This window comes from Symphalangus syndactylus, chromosome 5 (assembly GCF_028878055.3).
Source record: "Symphalangus syndactylus isolate Jambi chromosome 5, NHGRI_mSymSyn1-v2.1_pri, whole genome shotgun sequence".
In the NCBI taxonomy this organism is placed as follows: Eukaryota; Metazoa; Chordata; class Mammalia; order Primates; family Hylobatidae; genus Symphalangus; species Symphalangus syndactylus.
In genome coordinates, this window is record NC_072427.2 from 150190286 (window position 1) to 150214218 (window position 23933).

Consider the following 23933-nt stretch of genomic DNA (forward strand, 5'->3'; position numbering starts at 1 on the left):
CAGGCCCCTTTTTGTTTTTATGTTCTCTTTCTGAATCAGAGAAAATCTGCAGCCTTCCCTTCCCCAAGTAGAGCCAGACTAGCCTGTGGCTGGATAAAAGCTCTGAGTCGTGAGCCGCAGTCATTATTTTACTTAAACTTGTCATGTCCCTTCTTCCAAATGATCCCTATTCATCACTCTCTGCAGCCTGCCCCTCAGCCTGCACACATGTGGGAGCGGCTCTCCTCTGAACCATTCTTGGACATCTTCAGAGAAGGACCTGCCTCCTAGGCCACCATTAGAGCCCCCTCCCCGCCAGCCCCCAGCCTTCTAATCGCAGAGTTCATTACAAAGCCTATTGCAGCTCTCAACAACTGGGCACTTAATGGAGATGGATCTGTCCCCCGGGATGACTCTAAAAGCAGCACACATCAGTTAATAGTTTCTTCCTGCTGTTTTTTCCAAGGCAGGGATTGAACTGGTGAAAGGGAAAAGAAATCATATCCTTAATATGTCTTTGGAAAGTAAATACTTGTTCAAATAAAATAAAATCATCAACCCTGGAACATGCAGGAAGGGAGGCGGAATTTCCTCCATTCCTATTTATGATCTCATCACCTGGGGTATGGGTGGGGACAGGGAAGGCCAAGTAGATTGAGAAGCCTGAGGACCCAAACATTTGGGGTAGGCAAAAACTTACTTGATTATAAAACATTGGCATTAGCAGTCCCCCTACTCTCTGTTCTATTGATTTGCATACTCAGTTGCACAAGCATGTGAATTAGTCTGGGCCTTTCTCTAAGGCCAAATTCTACTTAATGCTCTTTTAGGGGACCTATCTTGCCCTACTTATTTCTCTAAATTATCTTGTCTGATTTAATTCACCCCTCTTCTCCTTTTATCAGTCTTGATTCCACTCCCATTATAATCCTCAATGCAAGGGGGAATTAGTGTGCACAAGTTGGGGATGGCAGAGGGAGGAGGGAAGCAATTAGGAAAAGCAGCAGCAGAGGAGGATAAGCAAGGCAGAGGACCTGCCGGCAGGGCTAGGAGGCCGCGATGCATCTGTCAGACAGAGCTTTTTCCAAGGGTGCCAAGGGCTGATGGACTATATTTTCTTTTGAAGTATTTTTTACTGATACTAATGGGCTATTTCTTACTGAGTACTTTTTCCTGATACACTCTAAAAGAAAACATTGAAGAGAACTGCTCTCACAACCCACAATTTCCGTTTCCTCCCTGAAGCATTTGTTGTTCTCTGAGGCACTCTTTGCAAAGCGCACACACACAACACATGGAATACTTACGGCATACTAGGTGCTGCTCTAAGTTAGCACCAACTTATCTAATTTAATTCTAAAAACAATTTTATTTTTATAGTTGGAGAGTTGGCCAGACTGACCAGTTTTTCTGTAAACCATTTCCTTTTCTTCCTGGACACATAGCTGGACTACATTTCCCAGCTGCCCTTGCAATTAATTAGGTGCAGTCATGTGAGTGAGTTCTGCACAGTGGATTGAGAGCAAAAGGGATGTGGGTCATTCTTGAGCTGGCCCATAAAACTACACAAACTTTAATATTTTCTCTCCATTCCTCATCATTTGGCCAAACGAGGAGGGCTCTGGGGACTGCGTCGGGTGAGGGGTTGAGAGAGCCACAGGTGGAGGGATCCCGAGTCTCTGAGCCATAGTTGGAGAAGAGCTATGCAGAAGAGCCACCTGACCAGGGACACCCACCTTGGATTGTCACATCAGCAAGACATACATTTTTATTTTGTTAAACTCCTAAAATTTTGGTTACAGTAGTCAGCCTACCTTGACTTTTACAACCCCCATTCTATAGACTATGAAATTGAGACTCAAAGAATTTCTATGACTGCCCCTAAGGTCAAATAGCTATTAAATGGCAGAGCTGGGATTCACAGCCAGATTTTCTGGACAAAACCATTGCTTTTGCCACCATACCACAGCTGCTTCATAATCGCTTCTGCTATTGCTTTCAAGGAAGCAAAAAATCTGCAGAGACGTGCAGTCATTTTATACAAATGCATTTACAGTTCATTGAGGCTGTCCTAATTAGTACCTTAATGAAGATGGCCCTGGGGGAAAAGAGACCTAAAGCAGGGAGGTAATCAGGGCCAGATCCTGGACATAATATGGGAAGAGATGCTGCAAAGTCACCTTGAAGGACCTGAAAGCAGCCTTAGCCAACAGGCGCAATACAGGCTTAGGGAGATTGGCAGCAAGGGTAAAAAATGGGTACACTGTGTTCACATTAGAAAAAGGAGACTGAGTATCTCTTCTGGCAGGAAGAAAGTCATGAAAATGCAATAAAGAATCTTTGGAAAGCCATTACGCACAGCCAGCACGCTAGCCCACCATCACTCCTCTGTTAGAAATCCTTGTCATTTCCCAGTGGCTACAGCATAAAATCCACCTCCTTAACTTGCAAACAAGGTTAATCATGATCTTCTACTCTTACCTATCGAGTTTCAACTCCTTGTTAAGGAGGGCAGAGGTAGAGTGTGAAAAGAGTACATTATGCTCCAGCAATTTGAACTATCTTAAGTCCCAGAGCACACCATGCTGTCCAGGTCTTTGCAAATGCTGTTCCCTCTGCATAGCCCTCCATCCCCAGTCCCAGCCTCCATCAAGATGAGGTCAGGTGCCATCCCATTCTCTGGTCTGGGTTTGATGCCCCTCCTCAGTACCCCCATGGTCTCCTCTGCACATCTACATTATATTGCTGGGCAAACACATTGCAATTGTTCATTCTCGCCTCCTACCAGACTACGTACTGTGCATCCTTCATATCCCAGCACTTCACAAGCACATGGAACACAGTAGGAGCTCAATAAATGCTATATGGGTGTGTGGCTAGATGGTTGAATAAACAGAATCCTGAAGAAAAATTCCTTAGCACTGTGATAGGTAACGGGCTCCCGCAAAAACGTCCATATATTACTCCCTGGAACTAGATCGTATTAAATGTAAAAAAGGAATTAAGGTTGCTGACCAGCTGATCTTAAGACAGGGAGATGACCCTGGATTATCCAGATGGCCACAATGTACTCACAGTAATTCATAAAAGACGGAAAAGGGAGGCCAAACAGTCAGTGTCAGAATGATACATGTAAGAAAGATTTGACAAGCCACTGCTGACTTTCAAGATGGAAGAAGGCCGCAAGCACAGGAAGGCAGGCAGCCTGTATAGGCGGGAAAAGGCAAGAACAAACAAAATGAAACAATGCAAATTCTCTCCTAGGCCTTCCAGAAAGGTGTCAGCCCTGCATGCCAAGAAGTTTCAAAAGAGAAAACCACTAGTCATTCATCCACATTAATTGGACATCTATGTGCAGAGAGCTGTGCTAGGGCCTGGAGGGATACAGAGCTGTATCAGAACAAATCCTGACCTTGAGGTCTATCCTTCCAGGAAATCTGGGGTCTGGAGGGGTGCAGCAGGTAATGACCTGAAACTAAAAGATATTAGAAAGCACTGAAAGAGAGAGGGAGGGAAATGTAGGAAAGAGCTGTAACTTGAACATGTGGCTGAGCAGGTGTGTCTCTTGACAAACACAAGCACAGGGAAATGCTGAAGTAGGCCACTTGCCACGTGACAGCAACAGGGGCCTCTGAAGGCAACTGTCCTGTGTGGGCTCCAGATCAGGCTGTCCCAGGAAACCAGAACTCACTACATATGGAAAAGAGCTTCCCAGTGACAAATCTACAGAAGACAAGGGAATGAGACTTAGAGCATGCTAAATCCAGAAGTCACTCTTGTCATTACACAGATGAAAGAATCAACACACGGAGAGAGGAAACTACCTTTGTTTTGAAGCCATAGTCTTCACACAACCGCAAATCCTCAGCCCCTGATGCAATCTCTATGGGAGTAGTCATTACAGGTGTCATAGCTAGTGTGTGTGGCCGCCTAATTCCCATTGTACTGTCTATTTCTTGAGGCAGGGGATAATCTCACCTATTTTTTAAAATTCTCCTGAACAATGATTAATACATGGTAATTAAAAAATAAATATTTGTTGAATAAATCAATGTAAGATCCAGGGAGGGAAAATCAAATAACAAGAGAGTTTTCAAATCGTGGTACCAGGTGAGGCTGGAGAATAGGGAATTAGGGTAACCAAGAGTTAAGGCAGAAGCAAAAGAACAGCAGGTGCAGCCAGTTCTAAGCAAGATTAGGCAACACACAGGCCACATCCTCACTCCTGTGATATCAAGGCAGATGTCTCCATTTCAGCCTCTGATTGGTCGGGGGCCAATCCTTCATAGGGTGTAACCGATTTGGAAGCCTCTAAAGGGCACCTGGGGTGTTACCCAAATCCTTTAGCTTAATAAAAACCCTACACAACATTGTAATCAGCGCTCTTGAGCCACTTTCTTGAGCCTGCTCCCACTCTGTGGAGTGTACTTTCACTTCAATAAATCTGTGCTTTTGTTGCTTCTTTCATTGCTTTGTTCTTTTGATGCTTTGTTCGTGCATTTTATTCAATTCTTTGCTCAATGTACCAAGAACCTAGAAAACTCACAATCAAGACTTTCCATCCAGTAACATAGGAAAAAGGGATTAGTAGTGATTTTTCTTGAATAAATATTACTTTATCATCTAAGATAAAGTTATGGGTTTTTTTTTTTTATGTTTTTAAAGACAGGGTCTTGTCATGTTGCCCAGGCTGGTCTTGAACTGCTGGGCTCAAGCAATCCACTGGCTTCAGCCTCCCAAAGTGCTGGGATTACAGGTGTAAGCCACCATGCCCAGCGAAGAAAGGTATGTTTTAATGAAAGTGATTGAAAGGCATGTTTTTCTGTTTCTTTCAAAGCACATGTTTTTCTATTCTGCAACACTCCTGGAAAACCTACATTGTAGTCCTCATTTAGGTGCTTACCAGTTGTGTGACCTTGGACTGGTAAATTAATCACTGAGAGCCTTAGTTTCCTCATCAGGTAAGTGCAAACAATGAGGCTTATTTTGTTAGATTGTCTGAGGGATGAAAAATAACATTTGCGGGCCGGGCGCGGTGGCTCACGCTTGTAATCCCAGCACTTTGGGAGGCCGAGGCGGGCGGATCATGAGGTCAGGAGATCGAGACCATAGCGAAACCCCGTCTCTACTAAAAATACAAAAAAAATTAGTCGGGCGTGGTGGCGGGCGCCTGTAGTCCCAGCTACTCGGAGAGGCTGAGGCAGGAGAATGGCGTGAACCCAGGAGGCGGAGCTTGCAGTGAGCCGAGATTGTGCCACTGCACTCCAGCCTGGGCGACAGAGCGAGACTCCGTCTCAAAAAAAAAAAAAAAAAAAAAAAAAGAAAAAGAAAAATAACATTTGCATAGCCCCCCAATGCCCAGCAGATAGTAGATGTTCAATAAATGATAACTCTTATGAGCCTCCCCCTAGGCCAGGATACTTCCCTTTGTACTCAGCTGGGAAACTTTGATTCCATAATAACAGAGCACCTCCAGCCTTTCAGGTTCCCTCCCATTCTACCCTACATGAGCAGAACTCTTTTCTTCTAATATGCTTCCATCTACCTTCTTTCTTATCAGATCAGCTGATCCTCTGCCATGCTGAGAAGCTGAGGGCAAGCTCTGCTCCACACAGAACCCGGCCTAAAAGATATTCACCCACACCATTGCTCTGCAGAGTTATCCTCTAAATTCTGTACTAGAAACTTTTATCTTTCAGCAGGTGACTTGTCTATATCCATAAATACGGACTAGTGAATAATGTCGGATTTCTAAAAAAAATACTAAATTGAAAAATCAGACTGGGCATGAGTCATGCCTATAATCCCAGCACTTTGGAAGGCCAGTGTGGGAAAATTGCTTGAGGCCGGAAGTTTGAGATCAGCCTGGGCAACACAGCAAGACCCTGCCTCAACGAAAATTAAAAAAAATTTAAAAATTAGCTGAATGTGGTGGCACATGTCTGTAGTCCCAGCTACTCAGGAGGCTGAGGCAGGAGTTTGAGGTTACAGTGAGCCAGTGAGCTATGATTGTGTCACTGCACTCCACGCTGGGTGGCAGACTGAGACCCTGTCTCTAAGAAAAAAAAAAAAAATCCGCCAAGGCAGGCGGATCACGAGGTCAGGAGATTGAGACCATCCTGGCTAACACGGTGAAACCCCGTCTCTACCAAAAACAATACAAAAAATTAACCAGGCATAGTGGCAGGCACCTGTGGTCCCAGCTATTCGGGAGGCTGAGGCAGGAGAATGGCGTGAACCAGGGAGGCGGAGCTTGCAGTGAGCTGAGATGACGCCACTGCACTCCAGCCTGGGCCACAGAGCGAGACTCCGTCTCAAAAAAAAAAATTAGCTATAACTGCATATATAAAGGATGGTCCTAATTTCATGAAATATGTAAATATGTTCAGACACATAGGTTCAAATAAAAAATATGAAAGTGAACAGAATTTAGTATTATTACGTCCAAGCAGTAAGATTATGCATGGTTTTACTTATTTATTTTGTGTTTATGTGTTTTGGAAATTTCTACAATACGATATGGGGTTACTTTTACAGTGAGAAATAAAACAAGTATTATTCATTCATTTGTTTCTCTACGCACTCCTTAGGGAGAAGGCAGAATGCAAAACACTTCCGCTGGCTGCGGTGTTTACCCGTATGCCCCACAGGGTCTCTGCCCCAGGATTCACCCTCTGTCTTCTTTGCTCTTTCATTCCATCCGGGCAAATTCATTTTGGGCTCCCTATGCTCCCAGTTCGACATCTCTATTTGCTCATCTCTATTTCCACATCCCTGGAACAGCTCAGACCTCTCGAACAGGCAGTGTCCACCTTTCACTCACCTCCTTAAACCCCCTCAATGGGAGCCTTCTCCACACCTCCTGCCACCCCTTCCAGCCCCATCCTTGATTCCCAGGGGTCCTGCTTTCTTTTATGTATCATTCAACTTGATTCTGCCAAGTGTGAGATGAGAAAGAATGAAAATTAGGACTGTAGGTGGGAAGAAGGGAAAAAAAGAAAGAAACCCATAAAATTCAAAGGAAGCACGACTAAATTGGCGGAACTTCGGTATATTTAGGCCAGGCATCCAGCAGCTATAAAGTCTCGAAAGACAACAGAAAGGCGTTCACAGCGTCTTTTTTTTTTTTTCTCTTTTCTTTGACCCTAGTAGTAGGAGGCAGGTGACTGTGTGTCTGAAAGAGAGTAAACAGGATGCTCCTTGTGTGAGGACACCTACTTTCCAAGGACAAACATCATCACAAAGTCCCCTCCAGACAGGAGGGAGGAGACCTAGCCTCCCGGCAAGCAAAAATGCCTCTTTCCTGTCTCCAAAGCCACACCTGCGGAGAGCGTATTTACCTTGGTCTTTCATATTATCTGACTCATGGGTTTAATTAAACTTTCTATCTGGCTATGTGTCTTTTACTACACTTGAAAAAATAAAAATCCCAGCTGTGGCTTTAAAACTGACTTGCACACCCAGTCTAGAGGCTCATTTATAATCACAAATATCAGGGGTCTGATGACAGAGTTAAAGGTATTATTGATTAGAATAATGTTATAAGAGAATCTCTGTTTCTCTATAAAGTTTTCTTTTTTTAAACGTGGGATGTTTGTCTCTCTTCTTGTTGCTATTTCAGGGAAAAGAACTGCCAAATGGAGTTTTTCCATCTTTGACTTAAAAAGGGGTGTGGGGGGGTAGAAGCTCGTCCTTGTTATAACACGAGTGCCAACAGTTGGCCTGGAATCAGTGTTCACAGCCAGATTTTCAAATTCCAGTAACCAGGAGTCCGTAATGAAAAGACACCCACAAATTCTCTCTGAGGCCTCTGGCCAGGAGGCGTGGGGACCTTTGATCTCGTCTGGAGCCAAGAGACCCTAAGGATGGAATGGAGACAGGCAGAATGCTGCCAAGAACTCGGCTGGGTGTGCTTTCCCAAAGCGCGTCTGAGGTAAAGTCTGTCTGTCCCTGGATTTGCCAGACCACTCCACACCAGGGCCAAAGGCGAGCTGGATTGCAGAACAGGGACCTGTTTGTTGTACCACATTGCTTTCAGGGAGCAACTGGCCAGCAGGTCTATTTGCCCAACCTCAGCCACCCTGCCACAGGCATCTTGGCTGCTCTCTGAAGAACCTCCCTTCCTTGCCTTTTGGGTCGAAGTGGCCCTGAATTGCTGTTACTTTTCCAAACTCCTCTGTGCATAAACAAGATGTTTGGAAAAGCTCAGGTGGCCACAGATCTGCTGTGTTGGCCACCGACTGTCACTTGCAGGGCAGCACTGGAGAGCATCAGCAGATGTGCTTCTGCCTGGCTCTAGACCTTGCCTCAATCACCAAATCCCACCCCTACCTCCACCCCACCACCTCTCCCTCTCTTTTTAAGAGAACTTGGCTACAGGGACTTCAGATTGGTAGGGGTGAGGTAGATGAGATGCCTTCAGTAATTTTAAGGGTGTTTCTTATCAGAGTTGTAAGGAATCCTCCCTGTTCCCAAAGGGTTCAAGGAAGAAAGGGGGAATCCCATAGGTGGGAATCTGACTCTCCTGACAGAGCTTTTCTCAAGATCCTAAGAGCTGGGGTAGGGCTCCAAAGAAGAACCCTATGTAGACAATTGTCTGTCCATGATTAAAGGTCCCCTGGGCAAAGTATTTCTGAGTAAAGACCCCCTGTTGCTTCCCTCTGGCTGAACAGAAAGATGAACACAAGCAGATTAGCGCACAAATCAGTGGGCAGCCAGGGCCGGCTCTGCAGGAGCTAGGTGCATCCTGCACACAAAAGCCCTCCCATCTGAGGGTGAGCAGAGGCGAGGAGAGCCTCCAGAACCCTGCTGCAGGGAGGAGAATGAGAGTAGCAGCAGCCACAGGCTCTTTTCCTGCCTCACTCTGCCACCGCTGCCCTGCCAATCCCCAAGTTTAGCTACAGACATGTTTACACTGATCCACTGCCTGCCATCGCCAGAGGTTCCCACGGCTGTCCAGGGCTCCTGAGCCCACTGCAGCGGCTACTGGAGGTAAGTGTGGCTCCTGCCTGCACTATCCCTTTCCTCACTCGTAAGCCCTGCTGTCCACTGACGCTGTGGCAGCTGCACTCCAGCCACATCCATCCCATAGTGTCCTTCATCCCCCGAACTGTCTTTGCAGTTGCCACCCCTGTGGCCCCAAGCCAGTGCTTTCCTGCCCCCTCAGTCCACCTCCACTGTTCCCTATGCCATGCTGGGGAACTCATGAGCGAGCATTCTAGGCCAGGAAGGCAAACAAGGCCAGGTAGGTAGCCAGTCCCCAAGACAGCAGCCTGCCCAGGACCAGAGTTCCAGCCCTCTCTTTTGTGTGTGACCTAGTGTCTGGCTCCAGCTGGACAAGAGCAGCCCCTATGAAACTGACAGAGCCCCAGGTTTTAAAAAGCAGAGCACAACAGAGCATTTGTGCCTAGAGCATCTGCACCACAGGATCCATGGCACCTATCCCGTATCTGGGACCAAACTCTAGGGAAAGAGTTCCAGTAGACAGGGAAGGGACCCCACGTAAAGGTTGGGGTTGGGGGCTCCAGGAAGAAAGGGGTTCCACAGGTTATGATGCTAGAGTTGGAGCTACTCTTGGATTCCTTTTGTTGTCATTGTTACTGCAATCTGCCTTCTTAGATTTTCCCCTTTCCCCAGGGATCAGAGGAAGCTGGGAGGTACATGTTGCTCAACTCCATCTTTAACAGAACTCTCCTGCCCTGGGGAGAAGCTCTTGAAGATTATAAACTCACTGGACTAATTGTTGGAGATTGTCACTGTGATGACTCTGACCCAGTGAGGGCCCACTAGACACTGCGCCTGGGCTGCTGTCTACCCAGCCCTGCCTCTCACAGCCAAGCACCGCACATACACAGGCATGAGAAGGTCACAAAGGCTGTGGGGAAACTAATTGTTTCAAAAGCATTTTGAAACACTTGGTTTATTAAGAAATGTTTTCCATTTTTTATTAAAATATCTAAAAGCACCACATACCACATTTTTATTAAAAAATACCTGAAAGATTCATGTTTGATTGTTTAATGGTGAACCCAGAGCAGTAAATTGAAGGAGACCACCTGGTAGGTTTAAGCAATGTTAGGGTAGGATTTTCAACAATTCCCAACAGATATTATCTTTGGGGCTCAGGAGTAAAAAAATCAAAACTCTCAGGAATTCTCCAAATCACATGTTACTCTTTCAGTATTTCTAAAATTAATTATACTCTTTACTCATTGTTTTGGATATCTAAAAGTTATTTCATAAATAAGAAATATTAAGTTCAATAACACTTATAAAAACTATGGTCTGTAGCATTTATTCAAACTCTGGGACATTCCAGCAAACATTATTCTGTATATTCAGATAATGTAACATTCAGGTACCCTAGTAAGGCTAGCAGCCCTAGATAGAATCACAGGTTGAAACTGCCAGTTTAAGAACATATTTTGCTTCCAAAACCTGATATTTCTTACAATATCCTTCGTAAGATTTGTATGAATATTTGCATAAAATATACCATGCATAAAAAATACTAATATGTATTTTATTTGCAACAATTACTCAACATTACAAGCAGACAAATCACAAACACACATTTATAACATGGCTATTGCTACATATAAGGATGCTAAACTGATTAGATCATGACTGCTTTTTTGTTTTCTTTGCACTCCTGCCCTGGTTTTCGAAAATATCAACCTTAATCTTGGACTGTGTCTGTGTTTTCTGCTCTTGCATTCCATTGGACATCAATGGTTTCATCAAACCAGTAACAGCTCTATGTCACTTGCAAAACTTTAATTCTCACAGGAGAATTATAAAGCTCTTTTCTGTTTTCCCCATTTTTCAACTGATTTTTCTTTGAATTTGGGATTTGGAAAAACCAGAATTTCCTGAGCAATGCTAGGAAGGGATTCCCATATGGAAAACCTGGTCAAGATCCGCTGCAGACCCATCAGGAAGGCCCACAAGCAGGCTTTCTGGAAAGCAGAGTAGAGAGCTTGATGAGGGGGGAATAGCTGGGACTCAGGGGCTCCAGGACAAAGTCCTTGTGACAACAGTAAAGCACAAGCCCATTTTCATCAATTTAGTCTCAGCTAGAAAATGCCCTGGAAGCAGAACCACCAGCCTCACTCAGCAGTTGATGAAGAACCTTCAAAGAGTGAAAGAAGATTGACAACTTACTTTGAAAGGACAAGTCCTGACTTAGCCTTTGTGACTTGTAAGACAGAGAAGGAAAATACTAATATTAGGGAATGTTGACATATCTGGTTTTATTAGTTAAAGTTAAAACTATACCTACTTCTTATTTTGTTATATAAAGTTGAGTTTCTTCCTAGTTTTTGTTGTTGTTGTTTTGTTGTTGTTGTTTTTTTTTTTTTTTTTTTTGCTACAGAAGCCAAAGAACTTTCTGGTGATATTCACAGATTTGGTTTTTATAGTTCCAAGGAGATGGTAGATTTGGAATCTTGAGACATAAAATGTTTGAGGGAAAAAATTGTGTTTGTTAAAATTATAACTTAAAGTCATGAGCAGTTGATTTTACCCTTTAATCCTAGTGATAATTAACTCAACCTGACATTACAGACCTCACTCTATTTCATTTAATCTTTATAAAAGGACTTCACAAATTTCTTTAAATTTAGAAAATTAGCTAAAAGGACATTTCCTATTGTTAAAATGTATCACATGTAAAATGAGGGAACTCTGTAAGAGATTAAAATTCTAGAATGTCAATGCATTATGGCATGGCTTACAGCTCTGTACCCTTTAGGTCTTACACAGATGAGGAAGTTGCTCCCTCTGAAGAGAGAATCGGGATGCTCAAGCCTCATGTAGGTGACGCTTAGGGCCTGGAGAAGAGAAACAACCAGGCACATGATGGCAGTGATCCCTGAGTCTCCAGGCCCTGCTTCTTTGGAAAAGTGCCAGAATCCTAGGGAAGTAGAGGCTGCAATAAAGAGCAGGACAGATCCAAGTTGCATCCCTGGGATTTCTGTTTGAAGTTTGGCGTTGTAGGGAGAAAAGCAAAGCTGCCTTGTAATTTTAGTTCTGGATAGGTGGAATGACAAAAGGAACAAGCCTGTTACTTTAGGGCCAACAAGAGAGGAGCATTTTGTAACAGTCAACTGTGGTTCTTTAAGGCTGGCATAGCATGGCTTATTCCCATAAGGGGATAAATTGGGTACGGCCATCTGGAAATTGAGAGGTAATGTGGGATGGGGAGAAAATGGCCATTTGCAAGATGCCCCAGGGATTTTCACTTTCTGAGCCAAAGAAAGGGAATGAATGACGGGTCCACAGTTTCCGATATCCAACTGCTGGAATCAAACACACAAACTTCTCTGTTGGAGTTTTGGTGACCTTTCATACTCCAGGGTCATTGACTAGTTTACTTGTCGAATTTACTGTTGTTTACAAGGTAATACTGACTTACAGTAGAGCTCCAATGTTCCCAAAAATCAGAGAGAGAGGGGTCAATAAATAATTAACTTGGTTGCCAAGGGAACAGTTTCCTTTGAGTGGACTGAAGACAGTCATTGAGACAACCTTCACATGTCCTGGCCAATGAAGGTTAGAAGTAGACAGTGAGCAGATAAGCATAATTCCATGTAGATCTTGGGACAAGGAATGAATAGGTGGTTTTAGAGCCGAGGAAGCAAATCAATACCTTCTTTGTCATAACTAACAGGCGACCCTCAAGAACAGAGCTGCTGGCGGAAGCTCAGGACCTCTGGGAAGCTGGGGAGCCTAAGCAACTTTCTGTATCTTCACTGTAAGTGTGAGAGAATCACAGATTTCCCTCAAAGAATAAAGTACACCAAACTTGAATTAAGCTGCTATTGCTTATCATTGCAGTTAAAAGGGAAGAGATTTGTAGTGTCTATCTAGACAGGCGTTCTTTGAGTTTAATTTTTCTTTTATTTTTAAACAATTCCAGATGTACAGAAAAGTTACAAACATAGTACAAAGAATTCTTGTAAACAAACCCTTTACCATTCATCCAGATTCAATTTTCCACATTTGCTTGATCATTCCCAGTTCCATCTGTCTATCTATCTATCTATCTGCATCCATCCACTCCTCCATCGAATCTGTCTACTGCTCCATCCATCCATCCATCCATCATCTATCTATATAAAATCTCAGAGATAATGTCCCTTCCCCTCAACTCCATTCAGTGACTATTTTGTAAAATAAAGAGCATTCTCTTATATAGCCAGAGTACAATGATCAAAATCAGGATACAATACTATTATCTAATCAATAAACCTTCTTCAACTTTCACCTGTTGTCTACTGCTGTCCTTTGCAATCAAAGGGGGAAAAAGCCCTCAGGTCCAGGATCTAATCCAGGATCACACATGACATTTAGTTATCTCATTAGTCTCCTTGAATCTGGAATACTTCCTCAGTCTTTGTCTTCCCTGAGTTGACGTTTTTGAAGCATACAGACCATTTCTTTTGAAGAACGTCCCTCAGTTTGGGTTTGATTGATGTTTCCTCAAGACTATAGGTTCAGGTTCTATATTTTGGCAGGAAAACCATACAAGTGATATTGTGCTCTTCTTGCATTATATCAGGAGGCCCATGATATCCGTTTGTCCAACAACTGATGATGTTAATGCCACTCAGTTAAAATTACCGTTATTTATCTTAATACTCAAATTGTCCCAGATTTGGCCAGTGGAAGCCGCTTCTACCTGACCATTGTGGTTTGTGACAGGTCCCTATAATTTTCTGAGCAGTTTATAACTTTCTAAAATAGAAAGATATCCCAGCCCCAGCCCTAAAATTAGCTATTTCTCCAAAGGCTTGTAATTCCTTTCACTGGAAAATATTTAGAAACAAGATCTGCATGCTGCATGCTGCGTGTGATCAATGTGTGTGTGCATGAGTGAGTGTGTATGTGTTCATCTACAATATGGAAATATAGTTAGGTTCACTTACTTTTGTTTATACTCCATTTTGGGTTTCTATTTTATCGATTTTATATATTTATATTTTAAGCATTTGAAACATAACACGGTTCTAGAAGTCAAAACTATAGAAAATATATAGTTAGAGAAATGTCACTCTCCCCACATCCCTTCTATCCCGTTCCTATTCCCAATTTTTTCTGCCCTATTTCCAACCACCACCACCCATTGTAACCAATCTCAGTATTTTCTTATTTATTCTTCTTATGTTTTACTTTGCAGAAATGAACAGATACAGGTATATTTTTCCCTTATTTCTTACCTAAAAGGTACATAGTATGGATACTTTTTTTCTTTTTCCACTTAACAAAAGATACTGGAAATCACCCCATATCAGTTCAGAGAAAGAGTCTTTGTCCTTTATCATAGCTGCACAGTACTCCATTATATGGAGGTATTCAACTATTCTCTGATGTTCAGCCACATCGTTTTTTTTTTTTCAACATTTCTCAGTTACAATGAATACTGCAAAGAGTCACTTTGTGTGTAAGTATTTTCTTATTTTTAAGGTAAATCTCTAGAGGTGGAATTACTGGCATGAATAGAAAATGTATATACAGTTTCTTTAGATATTGCTAAATATCCCAGTTTGCCTTATGTATAAGATTGCCTGTTTCCCACAGCCCTTCCAAAAGAATGTGCTGTCCTACTTCTTAATTTTTACCAATTTAAGTGAAAAGTATCTCAATACAGTTTTAATTTGCATTTCTCTAACTACGAATGAGGTGAAACATCTTTTCATATGTTTAAGGGTATTGTGTCTTTTATCCAACTTTCTATTGGGTACATGCTTTTTCAAAACTTTGCTGTGAACTGCATTTTCCCTTCAATTTGCCAGGCAGAAGCTGGAAGTTATACATTTGCTTAACATTCATCTTGTCCCTTGATTTTTTCATAATAAAATCGTATCTGCAGTAGTTTTAGTTCTTGATATGGCAGTGTTCATAGTGAAATTTTAATCAAGCTATTTATAACCTGTACACTTTTAAAAGTTCATTTTTATAAGTTTTAATTGATTAAATTCTGTACCTTCACTGTCCTGCTTGCCTAATGCCTAAAGAAAACCTAATGATTCCCCAAATCATTTCCAGGCAGCCCTGACATGGGACTAAGAGAGAAAAGTGGCCCTCTGAAGAAGGGGTTCTGGGAGCACATGCTTGGAGGGTAATCCCACAACACACCACACACACAGGACCATCCTACCTCCTCTCCCACCATGGTGCCCAGTCCCACCAGCCTCCAAGACCTTGCCAAAAATTGGCAGGCTGAGATATATCTTCCCAACTCACTAACTAGTAGAAAATAGTTATCCAGTGGGCAGCCATAGAATCCCTAGTTTTAAGATTTTGCCGCAATCTCTTCTTTGCCCCCAACAAGCGATGTCCCTCTGATTCAAGCCTCATCTTCTCCATAATTTGCAAGACTAGGAGGAGGGAATAGGTAATTAAGTCATTAAATGTTATGACCTACTAAGAGAAAGGCTCCGATGGCCCTGGGTTTTCTTACCCTTCTCAACACACGGTCCCCTGGACAGCTGTGATGAGTCAAAGTGCCTTCTCTCCTCCCCTCAGCCTCCAGAATCTCTTTGGTGTGGGAGAGATTGATAATCCAAATAAAACTGCCATGGGAGGATGAATGGAGGAATGTTTAAAAGTCACTTATCTATTTTCTGCATCTCAGGACAGTCCAGGCAGGAGGGAGAATTAGTGCCACCTGAAGAGCTGTCATGCTGCCGGCCTGAGGAGGGCCCAGCCTCTCACGTGGAATGGCCCCCGGCAGCCTGGGGAGTCCCCAAGCAGATGAGCTGGGGAGGAGGTGTGGGGCAGATGGCGACAGTAGCTGTCGGGAAGGAAGGCTAAACATCGTGGGCAGAAGTCAAAGATAAACTTCCATCGTCCTCCTTCTCTCCCCACGTAACAGCCAAAAGATGCTGGTTATTTCAAGGAGTTTCCAAGAATGGCATTTGATATATATCACGACCTTCCCAGGGAAGCTGGGGACGAGGCATCAGAGTTTCCTCTCCTCTCTCCAACAGAGACACCCCGGCACACGCATAGGTCCCACCTGAAGTCGCCATAAACAGACATACACATGCTTTCTTTCTCATTGAGAAACAAGCTGGGAGTGTTAGGAGTAGAAGCCATTCCACTTGCAAGAGTTGATGACCCAGATCCAGCGCCGTCTGAGGATCACTGGCTGTTGGTCTGACCCCAGTCTCTGATGGTGTGCTGGATTTCCCACACTTGCGTGGTACAGGTCTGGAGCACAAGCATGTGGCTACCCCAAAGATCCTTCTCCATCTCCAGACACCGCTTGGTGTCCCTGTTTATGACAGCTCCTCCCTGGAGGGGAAGAGAGACAGAGCCAAGGTGCTGCAATGCCTCAGTAATTCATCAACTCTTCTAGCCCTGCTCTCCCTGCTGCGCTCAGCCACATTCTTGAGGGACCCCTCAGTGCTCCACAAGTCATTCAGGGGAGAAAGGGAAGCAGAGTGTAGGATGAGATCACCCCGTGATTCCTCTACCAGCCCCATGGCAAACTGACCAACCAGGCGAAGTTGCGCTGGCTTCGTGTGATGCCCTCAGCCCCTCCTGAGATGGAAGCGTTGGGTCAGTACTGACTACCATGGAACGAAGGCATCTGTGAGAACCGCGGGCCTTCTCAACTTGGCCCTCCTCTCCACGTCCTCACCCCTGATCCCATGAGACCCATCAGGGTCACCTCCACCTTGTGCTTCTCTCCCTCTTCAGGGAAACTGTGTTGTGGGCCTGGAGCAGAAGCTACATTCAGGAATCTCAGCTTCTGAGGCAGCTTCCTGCCTCTCCCGTTGAGGGGACTTCGCCAAAGTTTATAACTGGGAACATGATCGGCTTCAGTGCTACAGAGTCAGGCTTGAATCCTTGCTCTACCACATATGAACCATGTGGACTTGGGCAAATTACCTAATCCCTCCAAGTCTCAATGTCAATCTCATCTATAAAATGGGTTTAGAGTTAATATTAAGGTTAAAATTAGGGTTAATATTGATGGACAATCTTGGGCCTGACACATGAAACACGTAACAAATCTTAGTTCATCTCTGCCATTTGCATGGCGCAAATATATATTCAATAACTCTTGGTTATTATAATTTATTGTGACCTTTTAGACAAAGTCAGCGGTCTATTTTCTATTTCCACTCAAATTCCACGTGACATGAGCTTTGACAGTGTTCCATACATCCTCCAGTTTCTTTCAAATTGTGTTCATCTGGATCTTACACATTTTGGTTTTGGGTTTGTTTCTTTTGTTGTTTGTTTTGTTTTGCTTTCTTTTTCTTTTGAGACAGAGTCTCACTCTGCTGCCCAGGATAGAGTGCAGTGGCATGATCTTGGCTCATTGCAACCTCCGCCTCCCAGGTTCAAGTAATTTTCCTGCCTCAGCCTCCCAGGTGGCTGGGATTACAGGCACCCACCACCATGCCCAGCTAATTTTTGTATTTTTAGTAGAGACGGGATTTCACCATGTTGGCCAGGCTGGTCTCAAACTCCTGACCTCAGCCTGTGATCTGCCCGCCTCGGCTTCCCAAAGTGCTGGGATTATAGGCATGAGCCACCGCACCTGGCTGTTTTGGTTTTTATTTTGGGGTGCTGCCTGTCAGAGTTTTTAAAGGATTTTTGTTTTTGTTTCTTTTTCACTTTTACAAAAGTAATAGATGCTTCTTTTTTAACTTGGAAAATATATTTTACAAATACATAAAATACTTTAAAATAAATGGCCAGGGCTCAGGGCACATGGGCTGCTGGCAGGTGAGGTGGGCATGGAGCAGCTCCTTTGAGATCAGCCATGAGGTCATGTCCTCAGGATCGCTGATGGCTTTAGGGGAGGGGATGATGGACTAGAACTGTATTTATAAAAAACATATTTTAAAATATTTTATATATAAAGTATATAAAAGCACTCATCAAGACAACATTGTATATGTGGTCTTTACATCGTGCTTCTTTTTATAAATTTAACATTCTATATATATCTTTTCCAATTTTATTAATTTTTTGAAATAGATTTCTTCAGAACATCATTTGAATGGCTATATAATATTCAGTTCAAGAGATGAGCAAAACCCCCCCTACTGTTGGACATTTAATTTTTTCTTGTGTTTCACTGTGATAAGTATTAAGATATTTTCTAAATTAATCCTGGCCTATGTTCTGTACTATTCTTTAAGTAAAGATATTGTCCTAAAAGAGAATCAGTGCCTTAAAAAAGGTTGTAGTTGGTTTGGGTTCTGAGGAGTGTCTGGTTTTCCTACACGTGGGCAAGTTGCTTCTGGAGCTGTGCCAGTCTCCATGCTCACCAGCGGTGTGTGGGAGCACTCCTTCCCCACTTCCTCTTTCACCACATTTCCAACCCCTCACCATGAGTGCTCTCCTTCTCCTCACTACTCACAGAGACCCTCTTTGTATCGTGAGCTGTTGCTTCACCCCGAAGATGGATGACCTTCTCCAAATGCCCCCTTATTTCAGTGGCATCACTATCTCAATGCTGTGCTCCTCAATTTAAAGTCCATGTGTCTGGCTAGGCTTTCTCTTCCTGAACCGGGTCCCTGCCCTATCACTGGCTCTCTTGTAAGTCACAGGGGTCACAGCCTCCTCTGGTACACCCAAAACACAGAATCATGAAATCAAAGAAAACAAAAGGATGATCTAGTCCCATCTCCCTCTCAATTTTGGAAAATTTCTTTGGTAACTTTTTAGTAAATTAATTTGTAAGTTGTGTCTACAAAGTAAAATGAGAACCAGAAGAGCCCAACATTCAATCAAGTATCATTTTTCATATCTGAAAGAACTGTAGTCCTAAGAGGTAAGATGGATGGAAAAGGATTGGATGGAGTGAACCCACTCAACACTAACTTAATATTAGGTAACACACCAGAAATTACATGATCACCTCCCTTTTCAATTTTTGTGGTTCTTGACATAGTGGCCATAGAAATGGACCCAGCCTGTATGTTAGAATGGTTGGCAATTTCCCTGGATGTCCTGCCTTCCAGATCTCACAGCCAACTCAAATCTCTTTTCTGTCAGTAGCATCAGTCAGCTGAAAAGGCGATCATCCAAAATTTTCTTGGCAAGCCAACCTTCAAAATGTTTGGAATGCATAATTATTTATTTAGTAATGGTAGGCTGTTATCATGAAAAGAAAAAACAGCAAAAAAAGATATGAAAAAATGAGAATAAAATTTTATCTAAAAATATTATTTCTTTAGAATACATTGTATCTTCAATTCATAGGAGGTCTAGGATAAAGTATAGCTATTAAGGGAATCAAATACATAGTACTTGCCAAAGATTCTGTATATATTTACTATTTTTAAGTACTTGTATCTAAGAAAATTGGCATCTTACAGATTAATCTTGTGATAGCAATTTTAAAATGTGTATTTGAGTAATTAAATTGGTGACTCGATGGTGAAATTTTACTGACTTTATAAACACTTCTGAAACATTTAAGAGAACTTAAGAACTGAAAAATTTAAAGTCAGGTAATTGAAGTTCTTAAGAAAGGAAATTTAACGTATTAAATTTGTAAATACAGCTCATCATGTTTAATGGAATTTAATTTATTAAATTAAAAAATCTTCTTTAAAAGGGATTGTCAAAACTTGTTAGGCTTATAGATAAAATAACAAAATGTGTAAGCTGAACTTAAAAGCTTAAAGAAAAATCATGATTCTTTGAACGCTCCTTTGCACCGAGTACCATGCTAAATGCTTTACACACACTCTCATTAAATGTTTTCATTTATAACTTGAATACAGTGAATATTAATTTTTAAACACAAAGTAAACTTGTGGTAGTTTTCTTCACACGAACTAAGGACATCAAAACCTCATTTGGCACCCTAGGCTTGCCAGATGCTCAGACATGCTGTGCTTGGTGACTGCCATTGACGGAGAACTCACCACTACGCTCAGCAGCCTATTCTTCCGTAGCAAACCTGAAGCTGTGAGGCCTTTAGTAAGTCCTCCCCTTGCTCCTACATTAAGTCGAAATCTGCCTCCTTAATCTTTATCTGTTGGTCTCAGTTCTGCCCTCCTGCGACATTAAACAAATCTGCTCCCTTTTCCTCACGAAGACAGCATCACCTTTCTCTATCCATAAGCCTAACAAGCCTTTCAAGCTAATATCTCCAGCCTGCCAATCTTCCGTTTGCTCTGCAACCATTTGTTGAGTGCCTGCCATGTTCTAGGGGTTGTGCCAGATGCTAGAGAACAAACAGCAAACCCCAGGCCCTGCCCTCCAGCTCATAGCCAAATGATGAAAAGAAGCAAGTGAGCAGACAATTGCAAGAGACGGGGAGACCAGGGCTACAAAAGCGCCCCTGAGAGCACTTACAGGAACCACCCGACCGACTCCTCTGGGGTCATAGAAGGCTTCCCAAGGGAGACGACGTCTAAGGCCAGGGGAACACTTTGTAGTTGGCCTGCTGAAGAAGCGGGAGGAGAGGGAATGATACCTGCAGAAAGGCCTAAGGTCAGAGGAAACCTGGATTTTCATTGAATTACATGTAGTTCCATAGAACTGGAGCTTAAAGTGAGACATCAGAGACTGAGAAGACATTACCCTCCTCCTTCTAATCAATATTGTCTAGTTCAGGGAAGCTTAATCCAGGATGCAAAAAACCTCTGAAACTGTAAGCAAATCTTGCACACAGGTTCATATGTATGTTTTCCTGGAGAGAGACTCCATAGCTAGCAATGAATTCTCAGAGGGGTCATTAACTTTGAAAAGTTAGAAACTGTTGAACTAGATTGTCCGTGTGGCACCTGAACCAAGCATAGTACCGCATTCAGAGACACAGTCAGAGACAGAGCAGTAGCTCCCTCCAGGAGGTACTGCCTCTTCCTAACGAACTGGCCCTAAAGTGCAGAAGCTTTTGGAGCAACCCCATCCATTATGCATTCCCCATAGACTGTTGTCAGCCAAGACCCTCGAGTCATCGTCACATGAATTCTGCCAGATTCCCTCCACCCTGTCCTTGGTCATTTGATGTTGAAGTTAAAGGCAGAGCTTCTACATTAGCCTCTGTCAGATTTCAGCCTAGTATTCCACACCCTCTGATAATCATTAATAATAAATGGATCACAATGGCTAATGCGTATTGAACACTCTTCTGCTCCAGGCACCATGTGAAATGCTTTACACACGCTATCTCATTTAATCCTCCCAAAAGTCGCATACAGAAGGTATTATCATCTCCATCATTTGATAATGAGGAAACTGAGCTTCAGAGAGGGCAAGGAAATTGCTATACTGAGCTAGGACTTGCGCCCAAACTCTCAACTGTTCAGCTACAACAGACTCCAATCTTTCTTCTCCTTAACCATCCCTGCCTTAGTCAAGAGACTCAGTGTTTCATACCCAGTTCCCTGTTTCCAATCTTTTCCCTACATGGGGCCGCAAGAAGTAATTCTCCTAAAACACCATCAAATCAAATCTGAACCTTTCACATACCTATCCTTTAAAAAACACGTAACTCGCCGGGCGCGGTGGCTCACGCCTGTAATCCCGGCGCTTTGGGAGGCTGAGTTGGGCAGATCACGAGGTCAGGAATTCAAGACCAGCCTGGCCAACGTGGTGAAACCCCATCTCTACCAAAAACACAAAAATTAACTGGGCATGATGGCATGTGCCTGTAATCCCAGCTACTAGGGAGGCTGAGGCAGGAGAACTGCTTGAACCAGGACCTGGGAGGCAGAGGTTGCAGTGAGCCGAGACTGCACCACTGCACTCTAGCCTGGGCTACAGAGCAAGACTCAGTCTCAAAAAACAAACAAACAAACAACAATAACAAAAAAAAAAACACATCACTCACCGGTTTAAAATCCCAATGTATATGCAGTCCATTCTTAGCTGCCTTGGAGCAGGGTTCTAAGGTGGGCTTCTCCCCCTTGCCAGGGTCCGTCAGGCAGCGATCACTAGCACTGGCCTCTGCAATCAGCTGTCCCACATAGAACTCCCCAGTTAGGTGATAGTAGACATTCTAAAAAAAGAAAAAAAAAGCAGAGGACTCACCATAGGCATCTTCAGCCAGCAGGAGACCCTAGCCAGAGGGAGAGCAGGAAGACTGATCTTGGGGCCCCCAGACACCCAGTCACACCAGGAGCACTGAACCTTCCTGGACAACATGAAGCCACCTCTGCTTCCTTCTCCTTAGTCTCCCCTTGAATCCAGGGAGAAGGCCAGGTCTAGGAGGGTTCCAACAGAATCATAGCTTACGTGGATGAAGAAGCTTGTCTTTGAAGAGAAAACAAAACTGAACTCCAGAATCTGTCACTGTAGGCCTCAGCTATGGGTTTGTTGTCAGAAAACCCTTTAAATTCCCGGTCTGACACTATCTTGTTCAGTGAGCTTGGACAAGTAGGTTATTAATGTGTCTCCATTTTTTCAACTAAGTGGAAATGATATCTATTGTGCATGCCTCAAAAGGTTGCTATGAGGGCAGCATGCAAAGTAAGAAGATAGATGTGAATATTGTCTCTTAAAAAAAAAAAAAAAAAAAAGTCCCGGCCGGGCGCAATGGCTCCCGCTTGTAATCCCAGCACTTCGGAAGGCCAAGGCAGGCAGATCACGAGATCAGGAAATCGAGACCATCCTGGCTAACACGGTGAAACCCTGTCTCTACTAAAAAAAAAAAAAAAACACAAAAAATTAGCCGGGCATGGTGGCAGGTGCCTGTAGTCCCAGCTACTAGGGAGGCTGAGGCGGGAGAATGCCGTGAACCCGGAAGGCGGAGCTTGCAGTGAGCCGAGATCGCGTCACTGCACTCCAGCCTGGGCGACAGATAGAGGCTCCGTCTCAAAAAAACAAAAACGTCCCCTGACTGCACTTTCCACATGGTGCCAGGGCCCTTCCATCCCTTGGAGGAGCATCTGCTCAGCCTCCATCCTCTCTAGCTGTTTCCTTCTCTACGGGAGAAGCACAGGTGGCTTCGCCTGTCCACTTTCCCAGGCTTTCCAGTAGCAGTGAGAAGATGGCGGAAGCAGCGTGAGGAGGGGAAAAGGAAGGGACCAGAGGTGACTGTCAATGCAAATATCACCATGGAGAATGAATGTGACAGAGCATAGCCTTTCTACCTGTTCTCCCTGTAACTGAAATGGAACTACGTCGCCATGGCTTTCTGAAGAAGCTAAGACGTGCTCAGTTACAAGTGCCGGTCAGGGTTTCGCCCTTACCCAGGATGCTCCTCTCCTGCCTCCCCATCACCTATCAGGGAGTTCAGACCCAGCAAATGTTACCAGGGGCTGAGCCACGACAGACTTGCCCCGGCAGGGCCAGGAAGATTGTGGAAGATACCTGTGAACTGAATTCATGGCAGTAGTGCATGATGGGGGTGTTGCCTGCGACGGGTCCCTGATCCAAGCAGACATTTTCATCCAACAGGTTTTTCATCTGAAGGGACAAAACACACGGCAACACTGTTAGAAAGGGCAGAGAATGAGGCCCCATCCCTCCCAGGGCCTACATTTTCCCCAACACACCGAGGACACCAGGAACGACCAGCCACAAGGAGCAGAGGGCTGGAATCCTGGCAGGCATTTTCTAAGCACTGGGAAACAGACCAATGCCGAAGGGAGGCGCTGCTGCGCTGCCCACATCCTGGAAACACCCATCACCTCAGACCATCACCACACACACAGGGAGGGGCGCCTCTGCAGAGTTCAGGTGGGCAAGATCAATGGCTGCAGCTGGTGGAGAAATGGGAGAGGGGGGAGGGGTCCAGGCAAGAGCTACGGTTTTCTTTTCTTTTTTTTTTTTGAGACGGAGTCTCGCTCTGTCGCCCAGGCTGGAGTGCAGTGGCGCGATCTCGGCTCACCGCAAGCTCCGCCTCCCAGGTTCACGCCATTCTCCTGCCTCAGCCTCTCTGAGTAGCTGGGACTACAGGCGCCCGCCACCACGCCTGGCTAATTTTTTTGTATTTTTAGTAGAGACGGGGTTTCACCGTGGTCTCGATC

The 23933-nt window shown here is 44.0% G+C and overlaps 1 protein-coding gene across 6 annotated transcripts in view; it reads right to left on the minus strand.

The window, feature by feature from the left end:
* Positions 1-23933, minus strand: part of GALNT8 (polypeptide N-acetylgalactosaminyltransferase 8) — a 78713-nt gene that overhangs the window by 15925 nt on the left and 38855 nt on the right. For 4 of the 6 annotated variants that reach the window (XM_055281023.2, XM_055281024.2, XM_063639809.1 and 1 more), the window contains 2 exons: positions 23275-23370; positions 21794-21961 (listed from right to left, as the gene is read on the minus strand). In XM_055281023.2, coding sequence (XP_055136998.2) covers positions 21794-21961; positions 23275-23370 — 264 coding nt within the window. Of the gene's footprint in view, positions 1-12859; positions 16279-18865; positions 19056-21793; positions 21962-23274; positions 23371-23933 lie in introns of those variants that run through there. The other 2 variants (XR_008658071.2, XM_055281020.2) reach the window with 2 other exon arrangements.